Source organism: Carlito syrichta, unplaced genomic scaffold, assembly GCF_000164805.1.
Source record: "Carlito syrichta isolate Samal-C Ts95f unplaced genomic scaffold, Tarsius_syrichta-2.0.1 Scaffold305632, whole genome shotgun sequence".
NCBI classification, from domain to species: domain Eukaryota; kingdom Metazoa; phylum Chordata; class Mammalia; order Primates; family Tarsiidae; genus Carlito; species Carlito syrichta.
Window position 1 is genome coordinate 30,596 of NW_007249728.1, and position 26,745 is coordinate 57,340.

The 26,745-nt window shown below is 41.3% G+C and overlaps 1 protein-coding gene across 1 annotated transcript in view; it reads right to left on the reverse strand.

Annotated features, from left to right (window-relative positions):
- The window catches only part of LOC103264226 (coiled-coil domain-containing protein 138-like), a gene marked incomplete at its 3' end in the record, with an annotated part of 53,763 nt that overhangs the window by 24,838 nt on the left and 2,180 nt on the right, over nt 1-26,745 (reverse strand). Inside the window, exons 4-9 of the mRNA XM_021714361.1 lie at nt 26,541-26,598; nt 24,373-24,493; nt 21,966-22,090; nt 19,699-19,880; nt 13,777-13,935; nt 5,570-5,689 (exon numbers count right to left, since the gene is read on the reverse strand). Coding sequence (XP_021570036.1) covers nt 5,570-5,689; nt 13,777-13,935; nt 19,699-19,880; nt 21,966-22,090; nt 24,373-24,493; nt 26,541-26,598 — 765 coding nt within the window. The remainder of the gene's footprint in view (nt 1-5,569; nt 5,690-13,776; nt 13,936-19,698; nt 19,881-21,965; nt 22,091-24,372; nt 24,494-26,540; nt 26,599-26,745) is intronic.

A 26,745-nucleotide genomic window follows, 5' to 3' on the forward strand; every position in this document is an offset into this window, starting at 1 on the left:
ACTCCCAGCCACTCTTTGCCTTTACTTGGGAGGATCCAGACACCCACAGGACCCAACAATTAACCTGGACGGTCCTGCCTCAGGAATTCCGTGACAGTGCCCACCTTTTTGGCCAGGCGTTGGCCGAGAATCTGTCCTCTTATTACTCTGGGGATAGCACTCTCCTCCAGGATGTAGCTGACCTCCTCCTGTGCAGCCCCTCCAGGGAGGTCTCTTTCTGGGATACGGCCTCCCCCCTTAACCTTCTAACATAGTGAAGATACAGGGTTTCCCCTTCCAAAGCTCAACTCTCTACTCCACAAGTCACCTATCTAGGGGTGGCCCTGACTCCCCTCTCCAAGGCCCTCACGGTGGACCACACCACCTCCATCAGGAAACTCCTACTCCCCATCTCAAGTGCTAAAATCTTGTCATTCCTTGGGCTGGTGGGCTTCTTTAGGCATTGGGTCCACCATTTCACTATACTTGCTAAACCGCTATAGGCTGCAGCTAAGGAAACTCCCACTGGCCCCCTCACGTTTCCCTCAGCTGTAGCCCACACCTTCAAAACTTTGCAAAACGCGCTCCTAAGCTCCCCCCCACCCCCCGCTTATGCTTCCTGACTTCCGCAAGTCTTTCCTCCTGTTTACCAAGGAAAAAACTGGGACGGCGACCGGAGTTCTGGCCCAACCAGTGGGACCCTCTCACCAACCGCTCGCCTTAACCACCTGGGAATCCTTTCTGTCCTTAACAAAACCCATACCCTGCTTAACCTTACTAACCCTGCCTTAACAAAGGACTGCTGACTATGCCTCAGGTCTGGCCAATCCTGGTCTCTCCTGTCCCGGTCACAGGAAATTGGACTCTCCCTATGCCTCCAACCCAATGTCCACCTTCACTACCGCGTTCTAATATCCCTCTCCTACCTAACTTGCCCGCAGCCCAGTGTATAACATGAAACAGCACCCTGGGAGTCGGATGGACTCCCCTCTACCTCTGCTCACGATCACTCATGGTCCAATCAAATAACACCCTCTGCCCCCCACTTAAGGGGACTGCCTTTCTATGCGACACTACCATCTACCCAGTCCTGCCCCCCAACTGGTCAGGGTCCTGCATTCTTGTCATCCTCCTCCCCACTGTTATAACACCCAGTAATTAAAGCTTGCCTGTCCCCTTGGTAGGTTCCTCAACGTCGTGGGTAAGGCGGGCAATTCAGCTCATACCTCTGCTGGCGGGACTGGGTATTACCGCGACCATGGAAACGGGGCAGCAGGGCTGGGATCCTCACTTCACTTTTACAAACAGCTCTCCTCCCAACTGACCGAAGACATACAACAGGTGGCGGACACGGTTCTAGACTTACAAACACAACTAGATTCCCTGGCTGATATAGTCCCCCCAAATCGACAGGGACTAGACCTGCTTACAGCAAAAGAGGGGGAAATATGCTTATTTCTTAGGAAAAAATGCTGCTTCGATGCCAATAAATCAGGGAAAGTCAAGGACAGAATTAAACAATTACAAAAAAAAACCCCCCAAAACGGAGAGAAGACCTAACCAGAGGCCCACTCTCAGGATGGTGGCAACCCCAACTCCTAACGTGGCTTCTCCCTGTTCTAACTCCACTAATTGTCATATTTATCCTCTTGTCGATGGTCCCGTGTGTTTTTAGGTTTCTCCAACAGCGCTTGGCAGAGCTCTCTCGAATAACGGTCAACCAACTACTGTTACATTCATACTCGCCCCTTCCGTCCAAACCACTTCCGGCCCCATACCAGCCTTAAAACCCCTGCATGCTACCCCTCCCCAGCAGAAAATAGCTAGAATGAGCCGGCACCCCTATGACCAAAAGGCTACAGACCTCTAACCTTGTCTTCTCATTTCAGACATGCTTGCCTTAAAGTTTACCCCTACTACCTACCACTCAGATTCTCAGCGTCTCTTAACCACCTTCTTTGTGACAGTTGGCTCCTCCCTTTCCTGTGTCCAGTCGACGACTGGCCAGACCAGCTTGCTGTTTTCTACTTACAAGGCACCTTCCAGGACTTCCACTCAAATGAAATTTTTTCTTTTGGCGCCTACTTGTGGGGTCTCATGTGGCTTGGCCTTTCACCCACCTCACCCACCGATGCCCACTGTCATCAGGAAGTAGCCGACAGACAAACGCTGCCCCTCTCCCATATAACCAAAGAGGTGGGAATGAAGGGCCACCGCCAGCCACAAGTAGAACCACATCCCCTCCCTTTCCTGGAAAGGGGCCTAAACCCGGCCCCCCCGCCTAAAATGGCGACCCGGCAAATAAAGGGGGCATCTGAAACGGCACCTTCTGGGTTCTTCCACAGTCCTGCTCACCTTTTCCTGTGCCCGTGAAAAACCCACCAACCTGGATGGAGCTCTGGCAGCCACAGGTCGCCCTAAGCCTCTATAAAAGCCGCTGCGCCCTTGCCTCGGGGCTACAACCTGACTCTCAGGTCCTATAGCCACTGCATTCGACCCATTAAATCTCTTGGCCTTAACGGGTGTTGAGTCTCACTGTGCGCCACCATCTTTCATGAGGTCTCACTACGTTGCCCAGGCTGGTCTCAAACTCCTGGGCTCCAGCCATCCTCTTGCATCAGACTCTCACAGTGCTGACATTACAGGCATGAACCAATGCACCTGATCTATTTTTCTACTTTCTCAACCATATTAATCATTATTTTAAAGTCACCGCTTGTTAATTCCAATATCTGTATGATTTGCAGGTATGTTTATTTTCTCTAGCATTTTCACTTATTTACTTTTATTATTATTTTTTTTAGTTGGAGTCTCACTCCATCGTCCAGGCTGGAGTGCAGTGGTACGCTTATAGCCACCCCAGTGTCAACCTGCTGGGCTCAGGGGATCATTCTGCCTCAGCCTTCCAACTAACCGGAACCATAGAAGTGTGTTACTACACCTGGCTAATGTTTTGATTTTTATGGTAGGGATGAGACCTCACCAAGTTGCCCAGGCTATTCTTGAACCCTGGGCTCAGGCAAGCCTCTCATCTCAGCCTCCCAAAGTGCTGGGATTACAGGCTTGAGCCACCGCACCTGGCCTATTTATTTATTTTTTAAGAGAGAGTCTTGCTCCATCACTCAGGCTGGAGTGCAGTGGCGCAGTCATAGCTCACTGCAGCCCTGAACTCCTGGGCTCAACCTCTTGAGTAGCTAGGATTATTGGTGCATGCTACCATGCTTTAAAAAAATTTTTTTCATAGAGATGAAGTCTCACTTTGTTGCCCAGGCTGGTGTCAAACTCCTGGCTTCAAGAGATTTTCCAGCTTTGGTCTCCCAAGTGCTGGGAGTACAGGCGTGAGACACCATGCTTGAACTCTCTGGGCTTTTCACCCTCATATTTAGTCATATGATTCTGACTTTTGATGTGCTTATTGTATACAGAAAGAAAGACAGTACACGTAAAACACTGTAAAGGATACATATGGTATCTTCCAGAAAGGGGTCTTCTTTTCCTCTGCTAGGTATTTAAACTGAGCACCTTAATTGATCAGGAACAGAGATTAATGTAGGCCAGATTTCAGTTTGAGGAAAGTTTCATCTTCCTTTAATTCACCTGCACTCAAGATGCAACCCTCCTTTTAACTCAGATCTTGGGATGTCCACTGGTACTTTCTCTCCTTGATGGTTCCTGAACATTAATACTTATCTCCTTAGCTTGGCACGACTTAATGAGAAATGGTTTTAAGTCAATATTATTAAAGAAAATTTATATTCAGTGTTAAGAATTATTATGTAAGTCAGTCACAAAAATAATGTACCTTTTTATTCAGCAATTTCAAAATATATGTCATGCATCATTCCAGAAGGTGGCAAACTATGGCTGGCAGGCCAAATCTGTCCATTGCTTGTTTTTTTTGTTTTGTTTTGTTTTTTTTGAGTCGGAGTCTCACTCTGTCGCCCAGACTGGAGTGCAGTGGCTACTCCCAGTCACCGCAGCCTCGACCTGCTGGGCTCCAGCAATCCTTCTGCCTCAGCCTTCCGAGTAGCCGGACTTACAGGCATGTGCTACCATGCCCAGCTGATTTTTTGATTTATTGTAGAGATGAGGTCTCGCTGCCCAGGCGGGTCTCGAACCTGCAGGCTCAGGCAATCCACTCACCTCAGCCTCCCAAAGGCGCAGGATTACAGGCTGAGTATAGTAAAAATTATTTTGGAATACAGCCATGCTCACTCACTCACTTATAGCCTATGGTTGTTTTGCACTGTGATTACAGAGACCGTATTACCTACGAAGCCCAAAATATTTACTACCAAGTCCTTGACATAAAAAGTTGGCTGACCCCTGATCTATTCTAAACAAAGTAACCATTAAAAGCATTCTGTCACTTAGTAGCAAAGAGTTTCTCCCAAGCTCTTTAGGTCTGGATATATTAGGTCATAATCCAATTACCAACAGGTCCAAACATTTAATAATCCACATATCCTCCCCAATTACCACACATTCATGAAAACACATGCAAAATAATTAAGGATTACACCTAAGAGATAGGAATGGGCAAAAATGTACCCATGCTAGCAATTTAAAAAACCCTATTCACCAAAGGGTGCAAGACTGAGAATGGGAAAAAGTTCTCTCTCAAGGGATAAGCAGGCTTCCAAACAGAAAATCAAGTTCATAGACCAACAGTGGGAGGCCATAAATGAATTCAGGGAAGCCAGGAATTAGATCAAGTGAGAAACAGAGCACCCAAGTATCACTGTCAAGGAGGAAGATTATAACAAGAAGGAATTATAGAGAACTAGAAGCAGAAACAGAAGTGGACAGACAGCTGGCTAAGGAATTCTAGGAGACAAATGACCCAAATTACCTTTGAGAGTCTAAGTTTAGTGACATTTTAGAATCCATAAAGCTTCTCACTCCAATGCTTTAATTTTCAAAGAGACTGGATTTGCTCCAATTTCAGCTATCTACCTCTCCTCACATAATCTAATACATACACAATCATTCTTCTGTCTCTCTGTAACACATCTTTGAGCCAACAAACTGGCAGAGGGAGGTAAAAAAAGACAACTCACAAAATATATAACTTTAGTAGTATGCATTGGCCTAAATTATAATACATATATAAATGATTACAGTGCAATGTGATACCACTCTATCACCATGAGAACATGAGCTATGTGCAGCTTGAGTCTAGTAACAGGGCTCAGGACACGGCAGATACTAGAAAATAAATGAAGTCACATAAGCAGTGATGTGAAACAGCAGTTTCAGTAGTATTACAGTCAGAAATCAGTGCTTACATTGCCATTAGTTCTCAGGTTGTCAGGTTTTTTCCTTTTGCTTGTCCTCAATCTAGTAAAATTCTTATATTTAAAAGAAAAACTTCAAACTGCCAAATATCTCAGTTGGTTGCCAGAACAGATAAAAAGAAGAAACCAACAACTTAATATTTTATTTATATTTGGAAGTATTTATAACAAAGCTAACAAATTTAATCAAGATTTTCTCTAGCTGAAATATGTTCTAAGGCTGACATAATGTGTTATATATAAAATAGAGTTCGAATATCTTATAATCTAATACATATCAAAACAGGTCTTACTTGTTTTTTTAAGGTATCATTCAATTCCTTCAGTGCATCAAAAGAGGATCTCAGTCTCTTGCTTTCTTTATTCTTTTCCTTAAGAACTTCAGTTAAGTGTTCAACTTCTGCATCATGTTGCTAGGAGGGAAAAAAATCTGATCTAAAAATTAGGTAAGGATTGCATATCACCAATGCTTCTGAACATGAATTCATTAGAAATAAGAATTCCTTCAATCAAAAAACTTTAATCAGTGTATTTAAACAGGGGTGACTATTGTGGCAATTTATAAAAATTATGCAATGTACCAAAGTAACAACAAAACATCAAAAGTATTTGTTAAATACCTATTAAAACATATTATCATATAAATTAAGTAGCAATGAGTCTATTTCCTGCTTCTGCTCAGAAAAATCCATTAACAGACACTTACAGATATATTTTAACTTGACATCACATAATAATAAAACAATGAAGGATTTTTAAAATCATTTTCAAGAGACTAATAAGTTATTCACAGCTTTACAGATTAAAATGTAAAGTTTATATTACCCTTGAGGAATATAAGAAATATTCTATAGAAGAAACGAATATCTTGTTCTCATAAAGTAGCTAAAAATTTTGCCGGGCTCGGTGGCTCAGCCTGTAATCCCACGCCTTTGGGAGGCTGAGGTGAGTGGATTGCCTGAGCCCGTGGGTTCGAGACCCGCCTGGGCAGCGAGACCTCATCTCGACAATAAATCAAAAAATCAGCCGGGCACGGTAGTGCATGCCTGTAGTTCCAGCTACTTGGAAGGCTGAGGAGGAAGGATCGCCGGAGCCCAGCAGGTCAAGGCTGCGGTGGCCGGGAGCGGCCACGGCACTCCAGTCTGGGCGACAGAGTGAGACTCCAACTCAAAAAAATAACAAATAAAAATAAATAAATAAAATTTTTGATGCCAGCTTTTCAATGTTAACAATGTTCAATACTTAATAAAAATTATCTGAGGCCCAAACTAGTTGACTCTCCTTAATCAGTTCTATAAATGATTCATATCAGCTTCCCCTCTAATTACATGTAAGAGGGATAGCATGCTTTAAATTTAAAATGTGAATACTGGGGCTGAGCATGTCGGCTCATGCCTGTAATCCCAGCACTTCAGGAGGCAGAGGCAGCAGGATCACCTGAGGCTAACAGTTTAAGCCTGGGAAACATAGTGAGAACCTCACCTCTATAAAAAAAAAATTAAAAATTAGTCAGGCACAGTGTCTATATGTCCTAAATACTCAGGAGGCTGAAGTGGGAGGACTGCTTGAGTCCAGGAAGCTGAGGCTGCAGTGAGCTATGATCATGCCACTGCACTCCAGCCTGGGAGACAGAGCGAGCAAAGCTAGATCCTGCCTCTTAAAAAAAACAAAACACTCACGACCCACCTGGGTCTCTTGGTGAGACCTCATCTCTACAAGAAATCAAAAAAATTAGCCAGGTGTGGTAGCATGCACCTGTAGTTCCAGCTACTTGGAAGGCTGAGGCGGAAGGATCGCTGGAGCCCAGCAGGTCGAGGCTGTGGTGGCCAGGAGCGGCCACTGCACTCCAGTCTGGGCGACAGAGTGAGACTCCAACTCAAAAAAAACCCAAAGCACAAAAACACATTGAGCCAGGCATGGAGACTCATGCCTGTAATCCCAGCACTATGAGAGACTGAGGCAAGAGGACTGCCTGAGACTAGGAGTTCAAGACCAGCCTGGGGAACAAGGCAAAACCTCATCTCTATTAAAAAAAAAATGAATACTTAGTGTCTTTCCTCTTCTACTCTCAATTTATTCATAATGTATTAAAACAAACAAGTTTCTATAGAAAAAATCAAGCTGATTTAATTTCCTTCTAAGTAATCATATAAATACGATGAAAATAAAGCAGTTATCTTTATAGTTAATAAAATCTAAAGAGAGAATCAAGAACAAGACTAGCATGAAGCAATCTGACAACCTAAGCGTTCCTTCATTAACCCTGAGAAGAAGTCCAACAATCTAAAAAGGTGAGCTTTATATAATTTATGACTATGTTAAATAATTTCTTAAATTAGGATATAGTCACAAATAGTTATTTTAAAAACTAGCTTAATATTTTCATTGTCCAATTTTTTTCCACACCTAAAAGACATTAAAAACATGTAATACAAGTTCTGTTTCTGGCACAACAGGATAAGCCTACAGTAAGTTCCCTACATACAAACTTTCAAGTTGCAGGCCTTCAAAGATGCGTATGTACATTCACATGGCCAATCATGTAAAATAGTTCACGTGTCTGGCATACACTGCCATGCGCATGCATCCTCTACAAGTGGTTGTGCTTTTGTGTACTATACAGTACTATATAGAGTACAGTAGTACAGATCTTTATTTCAAGCCCAGGATGTTCACAAGCAAGTGAAACGCAGCAGTGATGTAGGTCGTACTACTAAGAAGCACCAAGTCATATCGATGGAAACAAAAGTGAAAATAATTGAGAAAGTGGAGTGAAGCAAAAAGATAGTAGACATCACTTGTTCTTTTTTTTTTTTTTTTTTGAGTTGGAGTTTCACTCTGTCGCCCAAACTGGAGTGCAGTGGCCGCTCCCGGCCACCGCAGCCTCGACCTGCTGGGCTCCGGCAATCCTTCCACCTCAGCCTTCCAAGTAGCTGGAACTACAGGCGCGCACTACCACACCCAGCTAATTTTTTGATTTCTTGTAGAGACGAGGTCTCACCAAGTTGCCCAGGCAGGTCTCGAACCCGCAGGCTCAGGCAATCCACTCACCTCAGCCTCCCAAGGCACGGGATCTCAGGCTGAGCCACCAAGCCCGGGTCTTATACCATGAATCGTTCAACCATCAGCACAATTCTAAAGAACAAGGACAAGATCATGGAACATGTGAAGTCTGCTGTGCTGATGACACAGACAATACTAAAGAAGTGTAAAAAAGTGATGGAGAAGATGGAGAAACTTTTCAGCATGTAAATGCAGGATCAGTATCAGTGTTCAATCTGCTCAGCTTAATACTGATTCAAGAGAGAGCTAAAAGCCTTTATGAAGATTCGAAGAAGAAACACAGAAAAGAATCAGAGGGTGCATCTTTTAATGTCAGTCATAGCTGATTTCATCAGTTCATGACAAGAGCCAACCTTCACAACGTAAAAGTGGCAAGGCAGTGAGTGCAGATATGAGAGCTACCCAGGTATTTCCTGAAATTTTCAAGAAACTATTGAAGGCGCGTATTTACCTGAGCAGGTTTGTAATGTGGATGAGACAGGACTGTACTGGAAGAGGATGCTAGACCGAAGTTCTATCAGGAAGGAGGAAAGGCTGATGCCAGGCTGTCAAGCAGCAAAGGACAGGCTAACTCTGTTGGTTGATGGCAATGCTTCTGGTGATCCGTGATGACACAAAGCTGAAGACCCTCCTTACAAGGTCAATTAGGTTCACAAACTCCTCCTAGAAAAAGTGCTGCAGACCTCACTGATGAATAGTACTACAGGCATCCTTGAGGTGCTCTCCTTGGCAAGCTATGCACTGATACCAGCACTTAGTCCACCCATCACAGCAATTTTGGAACTCTTGCTCTGGAATGGCCAGAGCTGTCATCATATTACCCTTGATGTCCTGAATGTCATCAAAATGTCTTCAGTACTTCCTTTATTTTTATTTGGGTAAATAAAAAAGTCACTGGGGGCCAGATCAGGTGAGAGGGAGGGTGATCCAATACAGTTATTTGTTTACTGGCTAAAAACTCCCTCACAGACAGTGCTGTGTGAGCTGGTGTATTGTCTGACACAAGAGCTCCTTTGGGACCTTTTTGCACACAACTTTCTCATGACAAGATTTTCAGTTATGATTTTCCTAATTGTTTCTCTATTGATGTTTACCTGATCTGCTGTGCTTCTCACTCAGCTGATGATTCTGACGCACAATTTGATGAATTTTTGCAATGCTTTCATCAGTTCTGCTTGTTACAGGCTGCCCTGGCTTCTCTTCATCGGTGATGCTTTCTCTCCCCACAGAAAAACATTCTATCCATCTGTACGCTGCCATTTCTTCATGGCATTATCCTCATAAACTTGAACTAACATGTCCCTGATTTCACTTCCACTTTTGCCAAGTTTAACAAGAAATTGAATGTTTGTTCATTGCTCTAATCAAGCTCTGACATTCTCGCCATGACACACAAAAACATGCAACAACAATAATGAATGCCATTCAGCAAGGCAGTATCACACGTCGACACAAACACAGCTGTGAGACACTGATATACCAAGGTTATGAAACCTTACCAAGTTGTTTGTACAGTGCTGCCAACATAAGTGCACAGTGGCAAGTTTGCAAACTTAATTGTCAGACCCCGTAGTTTATCATTCAGAGAACCCCAGAGCCCTTAAAAACAGCCAAGGGCTCTCTTTTGTGGAAGAGTAACCCCAAAGCCTGCGTTACACAGAGCATTTTCCAGGATTGTTTTTTGACCACTTTATCCCAGAATAGACAAATATTGCTTGGAGAAGGACATTACAATCAACACTCTTTTGCTGCTCTACAGTGCTCTGGGCCACCCCCCATTCACAGACAACTTTCATCCCATTGTCAAAGTAGTGCATCTGCCACCAAATACTACATCGTTCATCTAAACTATGGACCAGGAAGTTATAGTAACTTTCAAGAAATATTATTTATGTCACACTTTTTGTCAGGCAGAAAGGCAAGTGACAAACCAGGAACAGCCTTATGACAATTTTAGGAGTATAATATCTACAAGGCCATAAAAAATATTGACTTTGCTTGATATAAAGTTACAACTGCCCGCAGTTTGTTCACAATTTTCATGGATTTGAGAAAGTGGATGAGGAGCCCAGAGAGGTCTTCAACTACTCAGTGACCCTCATCGAGAAGCTGGAGCTGGATCTGGATCTGCAAGAGGACGACTTCACTGAACTCCTCACTTTGCAGCACGAGCAGCTTACTAATGAAGACCTGATGGAATTGGAGGCCCAGAGAAAGGGTGAAGAGAGACAAGAGGAAGAAGAAACAACTGAAGAGCCAAAGAGGCTCCTGATGCAGGAAATGGCAAGGGGATTTCCTTTATTTGAGGAGGCACTGCTAGTTTTCCAGGCACAGGGCCTGAATGCAGAACAGTACATGAGGGTGGCAGCAGTCGTTCAGAATGCAATCCAGTGCTGCCATGACATCTATGACGAGAAAAAAAGCGCTACTACCCAGACATCACTGAATAGTGCTTTCAAGAGTGGATAGAATTGAATCCAGCAAGGAACCAGAACCTGTGCCATCGACGTCAGGCATGAGTGAAGCTGAAGCTTGCCCTCCACCTCCTATTGCTGACCATCCTTCAGCTCCACCATCTCCCACCTTCTCTTCCTCCTCTAGTCAGAACTCTTCTTGCCTGTTCACTCGAGGCCAGCCCCTGTGTGCAGCTGTTGGTGTACTACTGTACTTTTCACGGTACTGTAAGACTTAAAATGTTTTCTTAATTTTTTTGTTTGTTTTTATGTATTATTTGTGTGAAAAGTATTATAAATCTATTATAATACTGTACTTTATAGCCCTTTGTGTTAGTTGGGTACCGAGGCTAGTTTCGTTGGACTTACAAACAAATTGGACTTATGAACATGTTCTCAGAACAGAACTCATTTGTATGCAGGGGATTTGTTGGACTACACTCTACTTTTCCTACTGATTACAACTAAAAGCCCACAACAAAACATAAAGCAACTACCTGAGAACTGTGAAAAGTGAACAAGAGCAGAAAACTGTAGAAGGGAGTGGAAACCTGGAGAAGTAACCCCTGAGGGAGGAAGCAGCCTGTATCTTTGCTTATCCTTTTCTTTCAATGTTTTGCCCCAGAACAGGCCCAGAAACGGAGAAGGAGAGTCAACACTTCCACTCGTTGGGGGGGTAGGTCCAGCTACTCAGGAATGCTGGGGCAGGACAGCCACTTGAGGCCGGAAGAGTGAGGCGGCAGTATGCTATCACGATGCCTGTGAACAGCTACTTCACTCCAGCCTGGGCAGCATGATGAGATCTGTCTCTAAAAATGCTTGAAACATAGTAAGGAAGAAACCTCTCACTAAACCACTGAGAAAAAGCCAGTCTTTCTGGCAGGGGAACTAGAGAGAGGGGCCTAGGCAAGTTAGAATATGGAGAAAAACTCGGAAAGAGGAACTCAGAAAGCGGACTCTTGTTCTAGTATGCATGAACCTGTACAAACCGGGCTCACCTTTACTGCTCAGGCACAGACAGGACAGACCAAAAGCAGCAGAGCAAAGGCTTGGAGAATGAAGCTCAGCTTAAAAATGCTACTGAAGGCTGGGTGTGGTGGTTGATGCCTGTAATTCCACACTTTGGGAGGCCGAGGTGAGAGGATTCCCTGAGCCTAGGGGCTCGAGACCAGCATAGGCAACTTGGTGAGACCTCATCTCTACAATAAATCAAAAAATTAGCCTGAAGTTCCACCTGCTTGAAGGCTGAGGTGGGAGGATCACCTGAGCCCAGCAGGTTGAGGTTGAGGTAGCCAGGACTGTGGTACTGCACTCCAGCCTAGGCCACAGAGTCAGACTCCGACTAAAAAACACACAAACAACCAACAAACTAAAGTCTTAGGCTAATCCCCCAGTGTCTCTCTACATGGACAAAAAAGGTCCAAAGCAACATAGCAAAAGTTTTTGAATGGAACTAAGATTTTACACTGCTGCCCACGTCTCAGACTAAGCTTTAAGTAGCACATGCACAAGGTAACTACACAGCAACACTGCTAAGGTTTTGAAAGCTGACCTGAGATTAGAACCACTGCCTATAGAGGTGAGAAAAAGCGGTGGCCTAAAACTAATTGGGCTGCTTTAATATCAACAACTTTGTCCAGAGGATTAAAATAGGATTAATATCCAGAGGTCTTGAACATAATCAAAAATTGCTGGACATACAAAAAACCAAAAAGTGTGACAGTCTCAAGAAAACAAGACAATCAACAGATGCCACTGCTGAGCTGACCCGGAGAGATTTTTTTTTTAAACTCTGCTCTGTGAGGCAAAACTAAAGGTAAACGTACAGGAGAAATTCTTATGAGAAAACCAAAGCACATTTTTTTAGAGAACTTTAAAATATCAGAAATGAACATTTCCCTAGATAGACTCAATCATAACATGGAGATAAAAAAAGAAACAGTGAATTTAAAGACTGATCAATAGGAGTTATCCAATCTGAAGAAAAAGGAGAAAAGGAACAGGGCCTCGGAAATCTAGAAAAGAAAGAAACTGGAATAAAAAACCACCTGAACAAATACTGGCTGAAAACTTCCCAAATTTGGCAAAAGATATAAATTTATAAATTCAAGAAGCTCAGTAAACCACACACAGGATAAACTAAAAGTATGCTGACATATGTCATAAATAAATTGCTGTTGAAAATGAAAGATAAAGAAAAATCATAAAATGATGCTCTTTACATAACATTCTGAAAAAGGCAGAAGTACTGGGACAGAAAATAGATGAGAGTTTGCCAAGGACTGTGGAGGGAGAGAACGTAAAGGAATCTGTGGTGTGCTCACACTATTCCTTATCGCGACTATGATGGCAATTATAAGACTATGCATTTTCCAAAATTCACAGAAATGTACAAGCAGAATTAATTACTACATATAAGCTACACATATAGTAATATATCTCTTGATATGAAGCAAGAAGTATATTATACCACCTACATAATATTCTTATCTGAATATTATCATTAGGAAGCCACCGGGCAAATCCAGAATGTGCCATACCAGATTGCTGACCTGCATTCTGAAGAAAAACCTTACAAAAATCAAAAAGGGTGAGGTTGAGGGCTCTAGATTCAAGGAAGCCAAAAAGATATAGCAACTAAATATATTGCATGAATCTTGTCTAGTTCCTTGATCTGAAAATAAAACAAAGAAACAATATTGGGGATCAACTGAGAAAATAAATATGGACTGCATATTAAGTTTTACTAATTAACATACTTCGCAAATATAATAATGGAATATCCTTATACTTAAGAGACACATGCCGAACTATTTAGGGACACTGAGTCGCAATTTTTGCAAGTTATTTTCTAAGGATTCAGAAAAAAATGTGAGTGTGGAGAGAAGGAGAAATAAACAAATGTGGCAAAATGTTAATAACTAGTGAATCTGAGAAAAAGGGAGAAATTATACTAGTCTAAAATCAAGCCTATACATAGTTACCTCCTTCATAATTTGAAATCTTGTAAGAACCTCTTCTTCAACACCTTTAATTTTACTCAAAGCATTTTCATGTCTGAAAAGCAGTTGTTCTCTCTCAAGTAAAAAATGTTCGCGCTTTTGAAGTTCTTCAGCAAATTTCTGTTGTGCTGCAGTTTCACACTGTATCAAAAACACCAGATTTTAATATTTTTGAAAAATATAGCCACAAATTCTGCAAATAACATTTGTATCTGTAGACACTGTGGTTTCATCAAGTGGTTTTCAGAAATCCAGGGATATCTAAGGAGAGTCTGGATTACATTAGCAGCTAGACAAGCACAGCAAGTAAACCTGCACAGAAGCTCAATCTCGTTACAAAAGGGTGACGCTATCCATGGTACAGGTCCATCGTGATGACTCAAGAGAATCTGGGGTCTAAAATGGGTCAGTACCACACAGAAGTAGCTCCCAGTGCAGCCCACTTCAGCTCCACGGTCCACTATCTCACATGCTTCCTCCACTCCTTTATCCTGCGGTCTGTGTGTTACCTTGGGTTGAAAGGCTCCAGCCCTGGACTAACGAGCTGTCTTCCCTGCCCTTGGGCTACACACAGCCGAATACACCGAAAAAAAATTCCACACCGTGAAAAGTGGCGCCACTGTGAGCTCAGGGTCTCAGTCCTCTGCCGGATTCTCAGGGTGGCCCAAAACCCTTTCACGTCTTCATGGTCAGCTCCCCACCTCCACCCCCAGAAGTCTTCAGTGTCGATCTGGACCTTCCCCTCTCCACTAATTCTGAATACATCACATTCTACACCGCTCTCTGCAGACAGCCTGGCCTCTGTTCACGGTAGAAGGAAACACCAACCTCCCGCTCACAAGACTCAAGTGCATACGCTTCTCCTCTCCTCCCTTACACAGACAGGCTCCAGGTGGCACGGCCTTGCACCTCTTGTGGAGATTCCATCGTTTTCAGTCTCTCCCGCCCAAAAAGAAGTCTTCTCGGGCCTCACCCACTCATCTCTTCCCCTCACCATCAGCGCCTTGAGACATCTACATTTGCTGAGCTCTCTCGGGACCTCCCAATCATCCCTTACTTCATTTTAATCTGGCTTCAGGCCACCCCCTACTGAAATGGCTTCCTTACTATTAAAGCCAAAGGTCGCTTTTCAGCCTCTCAGCAGCATTCACACTGCCATCCCTTTCCTCCAATTTAAAATACTCTTTTATTGGTGCCAGAGTACCTCACGCTCCCAGTTTTCCATCACTCTGGCCATGGCAGCTCAGCTTCTCTGCAGGCTCTGCTCCCTCTACTGTCCTCAATTACTAACATTTCTCAGGACTTGGTTTTGAGCCATTTTCCTTATTCTTTACACTATGAGTGGGGACTCAAAAATACCCCAGAATTTTTTTTAAATTGTATATTTATTCTTACATATTTAAACTTCAGTCACTTTCCAAGTACTCTCAGTCTGATACAATACACCTATCGAGATGCTTTTTCCACTGCTCAAAACAGTTTTTGAACTCGTCAATTTTGATGTCTTTTAGTACTTCTGCCATTTTTTTGTTTCACCTCTTCCACACCGGCAAAATGTTTCCCCTGAGGACTGTTTTCATCAGGGAAACAAAAAAAAAGTCACTTGGGGCAAGGTGGGGTGAATAGGGAAGGTGGGGCACAAGGGGTCATGCTGTCTTTGGTAAAAACTGCTGAACACTCAAGGTGGTATGGGCAGGTGCATTGTCATAGTGGAAGAACCAGCCATCCGTTAGCCACCACTCGGGATGTTTCTTCCCCAAATCATGATGCAATCTTCTCAAAACTTCCAGCTAAAAATTTTGTTGACCATATGATCCAGAAGAACAAATTCCGAGTGTACTACAAGGGGCCCACCCTACAAAGGATAATTCCAGTTTTTGGAGGGTCACCCCTTGTATTTCTGCTTGATCACATCTACTTAATGGCTACAATTACCAAGTACATGCTAATTGTTCCCAATGCACAACTGCTCATATCTTTTTCCTGGGCTCTGGAGTCAAGTTCAAACAGCCTATTTAACATCTCCACCTGTAAACTTTCAAGTATCACAAAATAATATGTCCAAAACTGAATCCAGTTAGCTACTGGGGAAATACAGAGCAAAACCACAATGAGATACACTTCACATCCACCAAGATGGCTAGAATAAAAACTACAGAAACTACATGTTGGCAAGGACATGAAAAAACTGGAAGCCTTGGACATTGCCAGTGGAAATATAAAATGGTGCAGTCACTTTGGAAAATAGTCTGTCAATTCCTCAAAAAGTTAAATATAGTTACCATATGACCCATAATCCCACTATAGATATACACCCAAGATAAATGGAAACCTATGCCCACACAAAAGGTAAACACAGATGTTCATAACAGCATCAGTCATAGTACCTAAAAAGTGGAAACAATCTAAAAGTCCATCAACTGAAGAATGAATTAACAAAAACTTAAATACTAATGGCCTACTGTTTACTGGAAAACTTAACCAGTAACATAAATAGCCAATTAACACATATTTTGTATATTGTATGCTGTATTTTTATAATAAAATAAGCTAGAGAAAAGAAAATGTCATTAAGAAAATCATAAAGAAGAGAAAATACATTTAAGGTACATATGCATTGATAGCATAAGTTTACAACATCTATTTACAATCTGAAGCGTCTGTCTGAAGTGGGGGTGAGGGGCTGGTTGGGGCAGCCGCAGCTGCAGACCTCAATCTGCAGTACACTCAAGCAACTCTACTTGTTTTTTAATGTCATGACTTTTCTCTGCTTCTGGAGAGCACTTCCAGCATCACTCCTGGCACTTCGTATGGGTCCCATAGGTGTTATTCAAGGTTTATGGTATTGTACTAAACATGATGAAAACCACAAGATCACTTTTTACCACTGTAAGCAATTTACTAGAGAGACTAACTGGTCATGAGGAAATGATAAGTTACACAGTATTTTAAATGGATACTTACAATGCTTGAGCTCACGGCAATGGCAACCAGAGGTGACGATTGTTTACAATTCTCTAGAATGCAAATAGTGCCATGCGTATGCTCTAAATGCACAAGTTTCAACAAATTTCACTCTGCCTTAAAAATCCGTAGAGTTACCTACTACATTCTCCTTGAATGAATATGTTAATTAATAATGCCTCCTATTAGACTGTCTAAGTCTAGAATGTACCATTTCGCTGGGTTAACCCATATTCACCTTTCAGGGTTTAACTTAAATGTTACTTTGGGCCAGGCACGGTGGCTTAGCCTGTAATCCCAGCACTTTGGGAGGCCGAGGCGAGAGGACTGCCTGAGCCCAGGGGTTCAAGACCAGCCTGGGCAAATTAGTGAGACCTGGGCAAACTGATGAGACAATAAATCACAAAAAACTGACCGGGTGTGGTGGCATGCATCTAGTTCCAGCTTCTTGGAAGGCTGAGGCAGAAGGATAGCCTAAGCCCAGCAGGTTGAGGTGGCCTGAGCATGCCACTGCACTCCAGCCTGGGCGACAAGAGATTCCAACTCAAAAAAAAAAAGTTACTTTTGTCATAAGAACCTTATACCTGACCTCCCCATCTCCTCCAATCAGGTATTCATGCTATACCTCTATTATTCTTCCATTTAAATTTAGACGATTATAACTATGTGGGTACTTATAATTTGTTCCTAATAAGTTACAAGGACTATATTTTTTTTTCCTTTTTTCTGAGTCAGGGTCTTACTCTGTTGCCCAGGCTGGAGTGCAGTGGCACAATCATGGCTCACTGCAACCTCTAAGTCCTGGGCTCCAGTGATCTTCTCACCTCAGCCTCCTGGGACTATAGGCATGCAACACCATGCCTGACTAATTTTTTATGTATTGTAGAGACAAAGTCTTACTCTGTTGCCCAGGATGGTCTCGAACTCCTTGCCTCAAGCAATTCTCCCACATCAGCCTTAGAAAGTGCTGGGATTACAGGTGTGAGCCACCATGCCTGGCTGATATTTTATTCACTTCTATACACTCAACACCGAGCACACAAGTGCACATTAACAGGTGCTCAAATATTTGCTGAATGAATAAAATCACAGTCTAACATGTATATGTTGATAATTCTAACACAACAGAGGACTACAATGTATACTTTTTATTGATCTGTCACAGTTGTAACAGTAGGGGTTATATGTAATATTTTGACATGTGTATATAATATGTAAAATCAAGGTAACTAAGCTATCCGTCTCCTCAAGCATGTAGCTCTTCTTTCTGTTAGGAATATTTGCAATTCAGCTCTTCTAGCTACTTTGAAATACATGATTAACTATAAACTGACAAAATTACATATAAGGTAGCCACAGTTTTCCTGCTATACTACCAAATACTAGAACTCACTCCTCCTACCTAACTGCATTTTCGCACCCCCTAACCAACTTCTCTTGTGCTCCTTCTGTCCCAGCCTCTCGTAGCCACCATTCCACTTTCTTTCTCCATGAGATCGAATCTTTTAGCTCCCATCCCACATGAGGGACAGAACATGCAGCACCCATCCTTCCGTGCCTGGCTTATTCCACTTAACAGAACGGTCTATAGAACGGTCCAGCCACATTGCTGCAACTGACAGGCGTTTAGAGCCGAACAGTGTCCCACTGTGTGTACAGATCATGGCATCTTTATCCATTCATCCAGTGACAGACACTTATGCCAATTCCCTACTCTATCCATTAGCATAACCATGTGAGTGCAGTTATCCCTTCAATATAATAACTGCCCTTCTTTTGGATATACATCCAGCAGTGGGACTGTCAGATCATACAGTATTTCCATTTTTAGCTTTTTAAGGAAACTCCGCATAACTTTCCATAATGGTCGTACTTACAAAATAAATTTTAAAGTCAGATTAAACTGTAGGTCGATGAAAGCACAATCTGTTGCACTTCATTTTTTTCTTACCAAATATTTATATCTTTATTGTGTTTGTGTAGATGATAGATATATCCTTGCAATTTTGCCTATTTTGTTTTATCCTATAAAGTGTAATCAAAGGATTCTTCCTAAAACACCATTTTTTTTACTCTGCCATTTCTATACTTAAAAACTCATAAAATAGTTGGCTAAGTTTTCATTTAGTTTTCCCCAGACAGACTGATAAACATGCAAGCCGACCCTCAATCCTCTCCAAAACACCTCTCTCATCTCCAATTTTGGGTACGTGGAACATCCCTCCCAATGCTCACCTCTCAGTCAAGGACTGACTATGTCTCTCCCTAAACTACTTTTCCCTGGTGATTTTAGGCTGAAATAATCTTTTGCTGAAATGCTATGATACTTATAATCTGAATTATTTTGACAAAATGAGATACTGATTTTTAAAGAATATTTAGCTATTTCATGTATATAGAATGTGTTTCAATGGGAAGAATTTTAAACAGAAATTGTGCAGAACATATACTTCTGCTTCCTTCACTACTCCTAGTGGATGCTTGACAAATATATAAATTGTACTCTAGAAACAAACAAATAAAAAAATTCAAAGATAAAAGTCAATGTTCAGAGTTAAACTTTGGAGAGAGTTGACAAGGGGACTTTTTACATGTAAGTGTGCAAACAACAACAAATCTGAAACACCTACTTCAAAAAGCACACTTGCCCCGTAGATTTCATTCCTTAAATAAGGATGGAATGGAAATAAATGTAAAACAGGAGACAGCCTGAAATCTAAGACACACAACTACAAATAAAACCCCACTGTTTGTACTTTCTCTCAGTCACTACAACTTTCTCCTCCTCAATAACTCCTATAGTTTAAGCTTGTTCCCTTCTGACCTTGCCTTGACTCACTTATCTAAAATAATTAAAATATCTCGTATTCAACTTCTGTAAACACTTGGTTCTTAGAACATAAATATTTCTGAGTTCTCAACCGAGTACTTAGTTCTTACCTGCAGTTTCAGATGAATTTGAAATAATTCATCATATATCTGACCAATGTGATGTGGAAGTAAACTCTGCTTGTCTGATGCTTTCGATTTTGGGGAGCTGATATGTTTCACAGGAGAGTCACTTGCATCACTGTAACATTCAGTCCGAAGTCTTGATGAGGCCAAATTAGTTGGAAGGGCAACTACAAGAAAAATAAAACTTGAATTATAAACTTTGTTAACTTACAGTTTTATTCTCAGACAGAATAATCTCATGGAAGAGCTGCTGTAAGTATGAGTCACAGTACTGTTAAAAAGCTTTAAGCGAGACAAAGAACAATACAGGAGTTGTTCTTTACTTTTTGTTTTTTGCTTTTCTGTAAGTCTGAAATTATTTCTAAATAAATTATCTTAAAGTGCATAAAAACGCGACTGTATCCACTGCCTAGGTTGAGAAACGAAGTCACCTCAGAAAACCCTAATCACATTCCCCACTCTCCCCTCAGCCAAATTAACCACGAATCCAAGTAAGTTTAATGGTTGACTTTTCTTTTTAATTCCCACCACTGACGTTTAAAAAGTCCTTGTTTTTGTGCCAGTTTTAAACTTTACATAATGTTTGTGATCATATAATTTCTCTAACTTCCTCCTTTATATGGGTTCACAAATATTCACTGCTTTACCCTATTTTATAAATACTACATATTTACATAACATCCTCCTCCTATGGACATGCAGGTGAGCTGCTTTGGCTAAGCAGATGAGACACAGTCTTGCACAGGCTTCTGGTGCACATGTTCAAGAGTTTTCTTAAGGCAAATAACTAGCAGCAAAACTGCTGGATCATAGAGTAAATGTATAGGTTCAGCTTTTCTAGTGATGCCAAATTTCTCCAAAGTGGCTATGCTTTGGATAAATCAGTTCCTCTTGCTTCAAGTCCTTGCCAACGTTGTACTGTCAGAATTTATTTTCTGTTAACAATAAGAGTATGAAATGAAATGCTCTCTCATGGTGGTTTTAGCTTGTGTTAGCCTCCTGGGAGTTCCAGCTTTAAGGAGAGAGTCTCCCTTTATGCTCTTCATCCTGAGCAGACCCTGGAGAAGCCCAAATTAAAAATAAGATGAATTTTGAAAAAGAAAAATGTTTCGCTTCACTCAGTTCAGCAAATGCCCTAGAAGCCAAAGACACATTCAGGGCTCTCTCTGCCTCTCCAGGTTTCCACTTCACCAATCCTACTTAGCCTGAGCATGCCTTACATTTGCCAACTTTCAAATACATGCAACACTTTCTATATAGCTTATTCTATGTTTTCAATAGAAAAATGGACCACATAGCAGGAAACACAAGTTCAGGCAGAATTACTTTTCATCTCCCTCAAATGATCAAGGAGACAAAGAGATGAGGAAAGGAGAAGGGGCGGTGAAGTGTTGTGTACAAACCAAGCATTCCCAGGAAGGAGAATGCACCGCGACCATCAATGGGACGACTCCGCGTCCTGCGCCAGGAGGGCAAGGTCACCACGTCAGGCTGCCTCTCTCCTTAACACTCTGAGGAAACGGTGACACACAGCCAGGCACATGGCAAGCTGCTGCGAGTTCAGTGCTGAGGAAGCCATACCTTAAATAACCTGAGTATTTTCTCAAAATATTAGCGTTGGCCAAATACCATCACAATCATTTACTCACTTTCCAACAAATACTGACTTGGAAAAAAACTAAAAACGTTCTTAGCTGAGTGTGATGGTTCACGCCTATAATCCCAGCATTCTGGGAGGCAGAGGCCAGACGACTGCCTGAGGAGAGGGGTTTGAGACCAACCTGGGTAACATGGCAACACCTCATCTACGCAGTAAATCAAAAAATCAGCTGGCCATGGTGGTGTACGGCTTTAGTTCCAGCTACTTGGAAGGCGGAAGCAGAAGGATCACCTGAACCCAACAGGTCAAGGCTGTGGTGGCCATGAGCGTGCCTCTGCCTTCCAGCCTGGGTGACAGAGTAAGACTGACTTGAAAAAAAAAAGACATTATTAAAAGTACTCAGTTGAGTATAACTTATTTTGAAATATTTTGAGGGTGGAGGAATATTACTGGAAAATAATAAAATTTAATTTTCTCTTCTCCTTTAGTTTAGTAACAAACACAGTAACTATCTCATGACTTATAAAAATTCAGAACAGAGAAATAAACAGACTCCTCAGGACCAAAGTTATTACTATGAGATAAACTTTATGTACTCTATTTGACAAAGTTACTATTTAGTTCATTGTTCTAATATAAATTCTTCTTTTACCTTTCTCTATTTCTTTAAAAGATTGCTTGGTTATTTTGGAGGTATTAACTCTATGATCATTCTCAATTAACTCTTCTTTTTCCCGTTTCTTCAAGTCATGAATAGTATCCAGTTCATCATCTAAGCTTTAAAAAAAAAAACAAAAAAACTATCACAGCAATCTAGTTCACTATAGCATTTTAAAAAGATAAAATTGCTTTTCAGATACTAACAGAACAATTAATAAAAAATGTAAACTTTTTTAAAATGCAAAAAGTAAACATGTGAAAAGTAAAAAATGTTAAAATAACAGTCACTGACCCTAATAAACCACTATAAGCATCTTTCTTAATGTAAAACTCTATACACCAGTAGAATGTTCTACAACTGCCAAACACTTTCTTTGGATGCCCAGTTATTGGGTGAAGTAGAAAACAGGTAGTTTTAGCAAAAAGAATAAATTAAATATGAGGTAACTGAACCTTAAAGAAGTCAAACAACTGACAGGTGATATAACTAGCAAAACGTGAAGCCGAATCCCGGGTACTCTCTCCAAAAAGTGTATTTCAGAGGTGGAATTTCTAGAGCAGTGCTATTCAAAAGGAATATAATGTAAATCACATAGGTAACTTAAAATTTCCTAGCAGCACATTAAAAAATACACAAATTTTAACAGTATATTTTATAGAACCCAGCATATCTAAAAGTTTAGGATTTCAACCTATAATCAACATCTAAAAAGTATTAGGCTATCTTACATCCTTTTATCCATGCTAAGTCTTCGAAATCCAGTGTGTATTTAACAGTTACAGTGTATCTCAATTTGTGGCTCCTGTGCTAGACAGCACAGTTCTATTCTACAGCATGACCAGGGATTGTGAAAAAATTGCCCTTAGTTATGAAAACTTTCGTGGTCCAAAATCTTCAGGGTATAATTGAGAATTATACCCGGATCATTTATAAAAACAAAAAATGATAAAATTCTCAGTGAAATATACGAAATTAATTTCCATAAATTTATCATTACTTAATTTTCACTTTCCTTATACTACATTCAGTCTGGCTCATGTCCAGATCTCTAATCTAGATCAACTAGATCATTTTATGAGTATCAAATGCAACAGCAACAGCAACAACAACAACAACAATAGCAGCTAACATTTGAGTGCTGTATTATATTCCCAGGACTGATCAAAGTGCTTTACTTGGATGAACTCATTTAAGTAGAGAGACAACTGTATTAAAAAATTCAAGTTCCTGAATATTAGTTACAATAACAATACACAGATCTTTTAGGCACAGTTGTCTTTCTTCTCCACGATTATAAACGTTTCATTTTATATACAGGTAACCTTTATCACTTCACACTATTTCAAAATATTTAGCCTTTCTCGATACCTGGAGCTTTTCCTTCCGCCACATACTTTTGGTACGAAATAGTACTCAACTTAAAACTTTATTTTGGGCCATTGCCTTGCTAGAGTCTGGTGTGGCCACGTGCTCTTTGAGCTATGGCTGTTGCCAAGCTTCCTGGCTTTGGCCCCCTCCCCTACCTTGGGGAGGTAAATCCCCTCTTTCTCTCTCTAATTTACTTCTAAATAAGCTATATTTTCTAATCTAACCTCTGCGCTTGCCTCTGAGTGTCAGCCCTTTCCAATCTGTGAAAGGTGAATAGTAAACTTTACTTCTTTCTACTTTCTTAAAAAATAAAAATCCATGAAACTTTATTTTACCTTGGCTTCCACTGTTTTTATCCAGTATATATTATCCAGTAAATATTATTTTCCCTACAGAACTGCAGCACTGTGTCGTACACATTTTACAGTTACTATCTCTCTAAAACTGTCTTCTTCAAACTTCATCTAAATAGAGTGCTTACCACACTACTAAACACAAGAGAAATACCAAGTTAAATGTCACTGCTTAACAAACCCATCTTACAGGTTTTCCTCAGTTTCTTTAAAAAAAAATGAATGGGATCAGGGACTTCATTCATGTTCTGGATGAAGTAAATAATCTAGTTTTCCATTACGCTACTAAACCTAATGCTAGGTCTGTGCTTTAATCATAGAGATACTCGCGAAAAATTATTGAGTGAGTCTCTTCAACTACGTAGCAGGCTTCACATTGCTTACATTTCTGCTCAGGGAAGAGCAAACCCACAGCCTGCCTTCTTCCCACCCTTGTTTTCTTGAGATACTAAGAGTGTAGCAACAGTAAGGATTCTTTTTTTTTTTTTTTTTTTTTTTTTTTAAATTTTAAAGACCTGGGGCACAAGTCAGGGCTGGGTGTACAAACGTTCATTATGCAGGTGCCCTTGTGGAGGAGGCGTGCCCTGCCCTCCCTGGCAGGTACCCCAACTGCCAGTCCCACCGCTCCTTCCCCTGGCAGTTTCCCCCAGCAACAGTAAGGACTCAGGGCCCTTTACCAATTCACGTTGAAGTGCTTGAGTGAACTGCACAATGGCATCCTACAATGCTTGCCGTCATCAGAATAACATCTTAATGATGAACCAACTTTGTCTCCAGATGAGTAGATATCCCAATCAACTGTCAACAAAAAAGGAAAACACCAAAGATTACATGCTAAGATCAGACGCCACCTCATTCCAGGTTCCTAAAGGTAGAAAAGCAAATTTATTCAATGAGTATTTTGTCTGTCTGTCTCCCTAGTGCAAACTACAGAAAACAGCATCAAACCTTACACTTATATAGCACTTTGCTGATTACATGATGCTTTTCCACCCATTACCTGATTTGATCCTAGCAATAATCCTGTGAAGTCAACAGAATAGGTGCCTTTAACCCTGTTCTACAGGTTAAAAACCTAAGGACCAAAAAACTCTGGTAAATTTTTCCAAGTAACATAGCTAGCTGGTTTGTTACCTGTACAGTCAGAATCCAGACTAAAATCTGGAGAATCCAGATTTTCTTTCTTCCTAATCATACTTCTTTGGTTCTCAAACATTTGTTTAATAAGGTTTTAGCCTATTTTGAAATTCAGTAAATAAATAGAAAAAAGAACAGATGGTGTCTTGTGACTAATCCAGCACTTTGGGAGATCGAGGTGGGTGAACTGCTTGAGCCCAGCCTGGGCAACATAGCAAGACCTTGTCTCTACAAGAAATAAAAAAAATTAGCCAGGTGTGGTGGCTCACACCTGTAGTCCAAGGCACTTGGGATGCTGTGGTGGAAGGACTGCCTGAGCCCAGGACTTTGAGGCTGCAGTGAACTATGAGTGTGCCAGTGCACTCCAACCTGGCCAAAAGAACCAGACTCAAAAAAAAAAAAAAAAGGAGGAGGAGGAAAGAAATAAAATGAAAAAAAAGGAAGGAACAAAAAGAACTTCTGTGACAAGAAATTTAGAAATACTTTTAAACATATGAACCCTGCTATAGCAGTCATTTTTTTTGTTGTTTGTTTGTTTTTTGAGTTGGAGTCTCACTCTGTCACCCAGACTGGAGTGCAGTGGCCGCTTCCACTTCCGGCCACTGCAACCTCGACCTGCTGGGCTCCGGCGATCCTTCCGCCTCAGCCTTCCAGGTAGCTGGAAGTACAGGCGTGGGCTACCACGCCCAGCTAGTTTTTGATTTATTGTAGAGACGAGGTCTCACCAAGTTGCCCGGGTGGGTCTCGAACCCGCAGACTCAGGCAATCCACTTGCCTCGGCCTCCCTGGGATTACAGGCTGAGCCACTGAGCCCGGCTAGCAGTCATTTTTACCCCCTCAGAAATTTTAATTTTAATTTAAGGTCTATACTTTTTAGTTATATTTTAAGGCAAATTTCAAACTACACTGAAATTTTAATTTAAGATTTTTTAAAGATATCAGACTGTAATCGCTGAATTTTTTTTCATATAGAAGCAATGATTCTGAAGAGTGTTTTACAAATCAACCATATCACAAAATAGCTTTGCTGATCCAATGAGCTGGTGTAACCCACCAAGGCAAATATCAAAAAATGATTCACACTTGACAAAAATTCAAAATGAAATAGTTTGAAAAACAGTGAAACTGCTTTATCAACCATCTGATGAAATTTTAAGGATACTACTATTTCTGCTGCAATTCTGCCCAAGTTTAATGATTAAACTTCCTAGTAAAGATATTACCTAAGAAGTACTGACAAATTAATAGGTTAATGGTTAACACACATTAACACAGCTGTACATGTTAGCTACAGATGACCACATGACATTATAGCTCACCCAATCTCACACTATAATTACCTTTTCAAGTACTGTATGTTTATTTGATAAAGTCCTCCTCTAGTGTAACAATTACTGTCCTAATAGCTTAGGGACGTTTATGCCTAAAAAAATAGCAATGAGCTTTCTTTACCCAATACGCTTAATGTCTATCATCTTCAGAGGCAAAAATACTGTAATTGAAAACATCAAAGTGCCTCATTCAGTTTGACTTTTGAAGCCATCCTACACATTTATCCCCCAAATTACGATGGCTACTAGTTTATTATCAGAATTTTAAAAGCGGGTACCGCACGGTATCTGGCACTAGCCAGAATCCGAAACAATACTTTCTGTCTCTCTCAAAGCTGCGAAAGCCCCCAAATACAGAAAATACCCTGCGGGCTTACCTGGAGCGGCTAGAGGCCGCCTCTCACCTGCTGCCTGGTCAAAGCCTGAAAACTCATACTAAAAGGCAAAAAAAAGACATTCCGTCTGTCTCCCAAGAGCCAGTCTTCCGCCTTAGCGGACGTCCCCACGCCCGCCGGACGCGGGCCCCCAAGGCTGGAGAGGAGGAAGCCGGCCGCGCCGCCGCCACCCAGGGTCAGAGCTGCC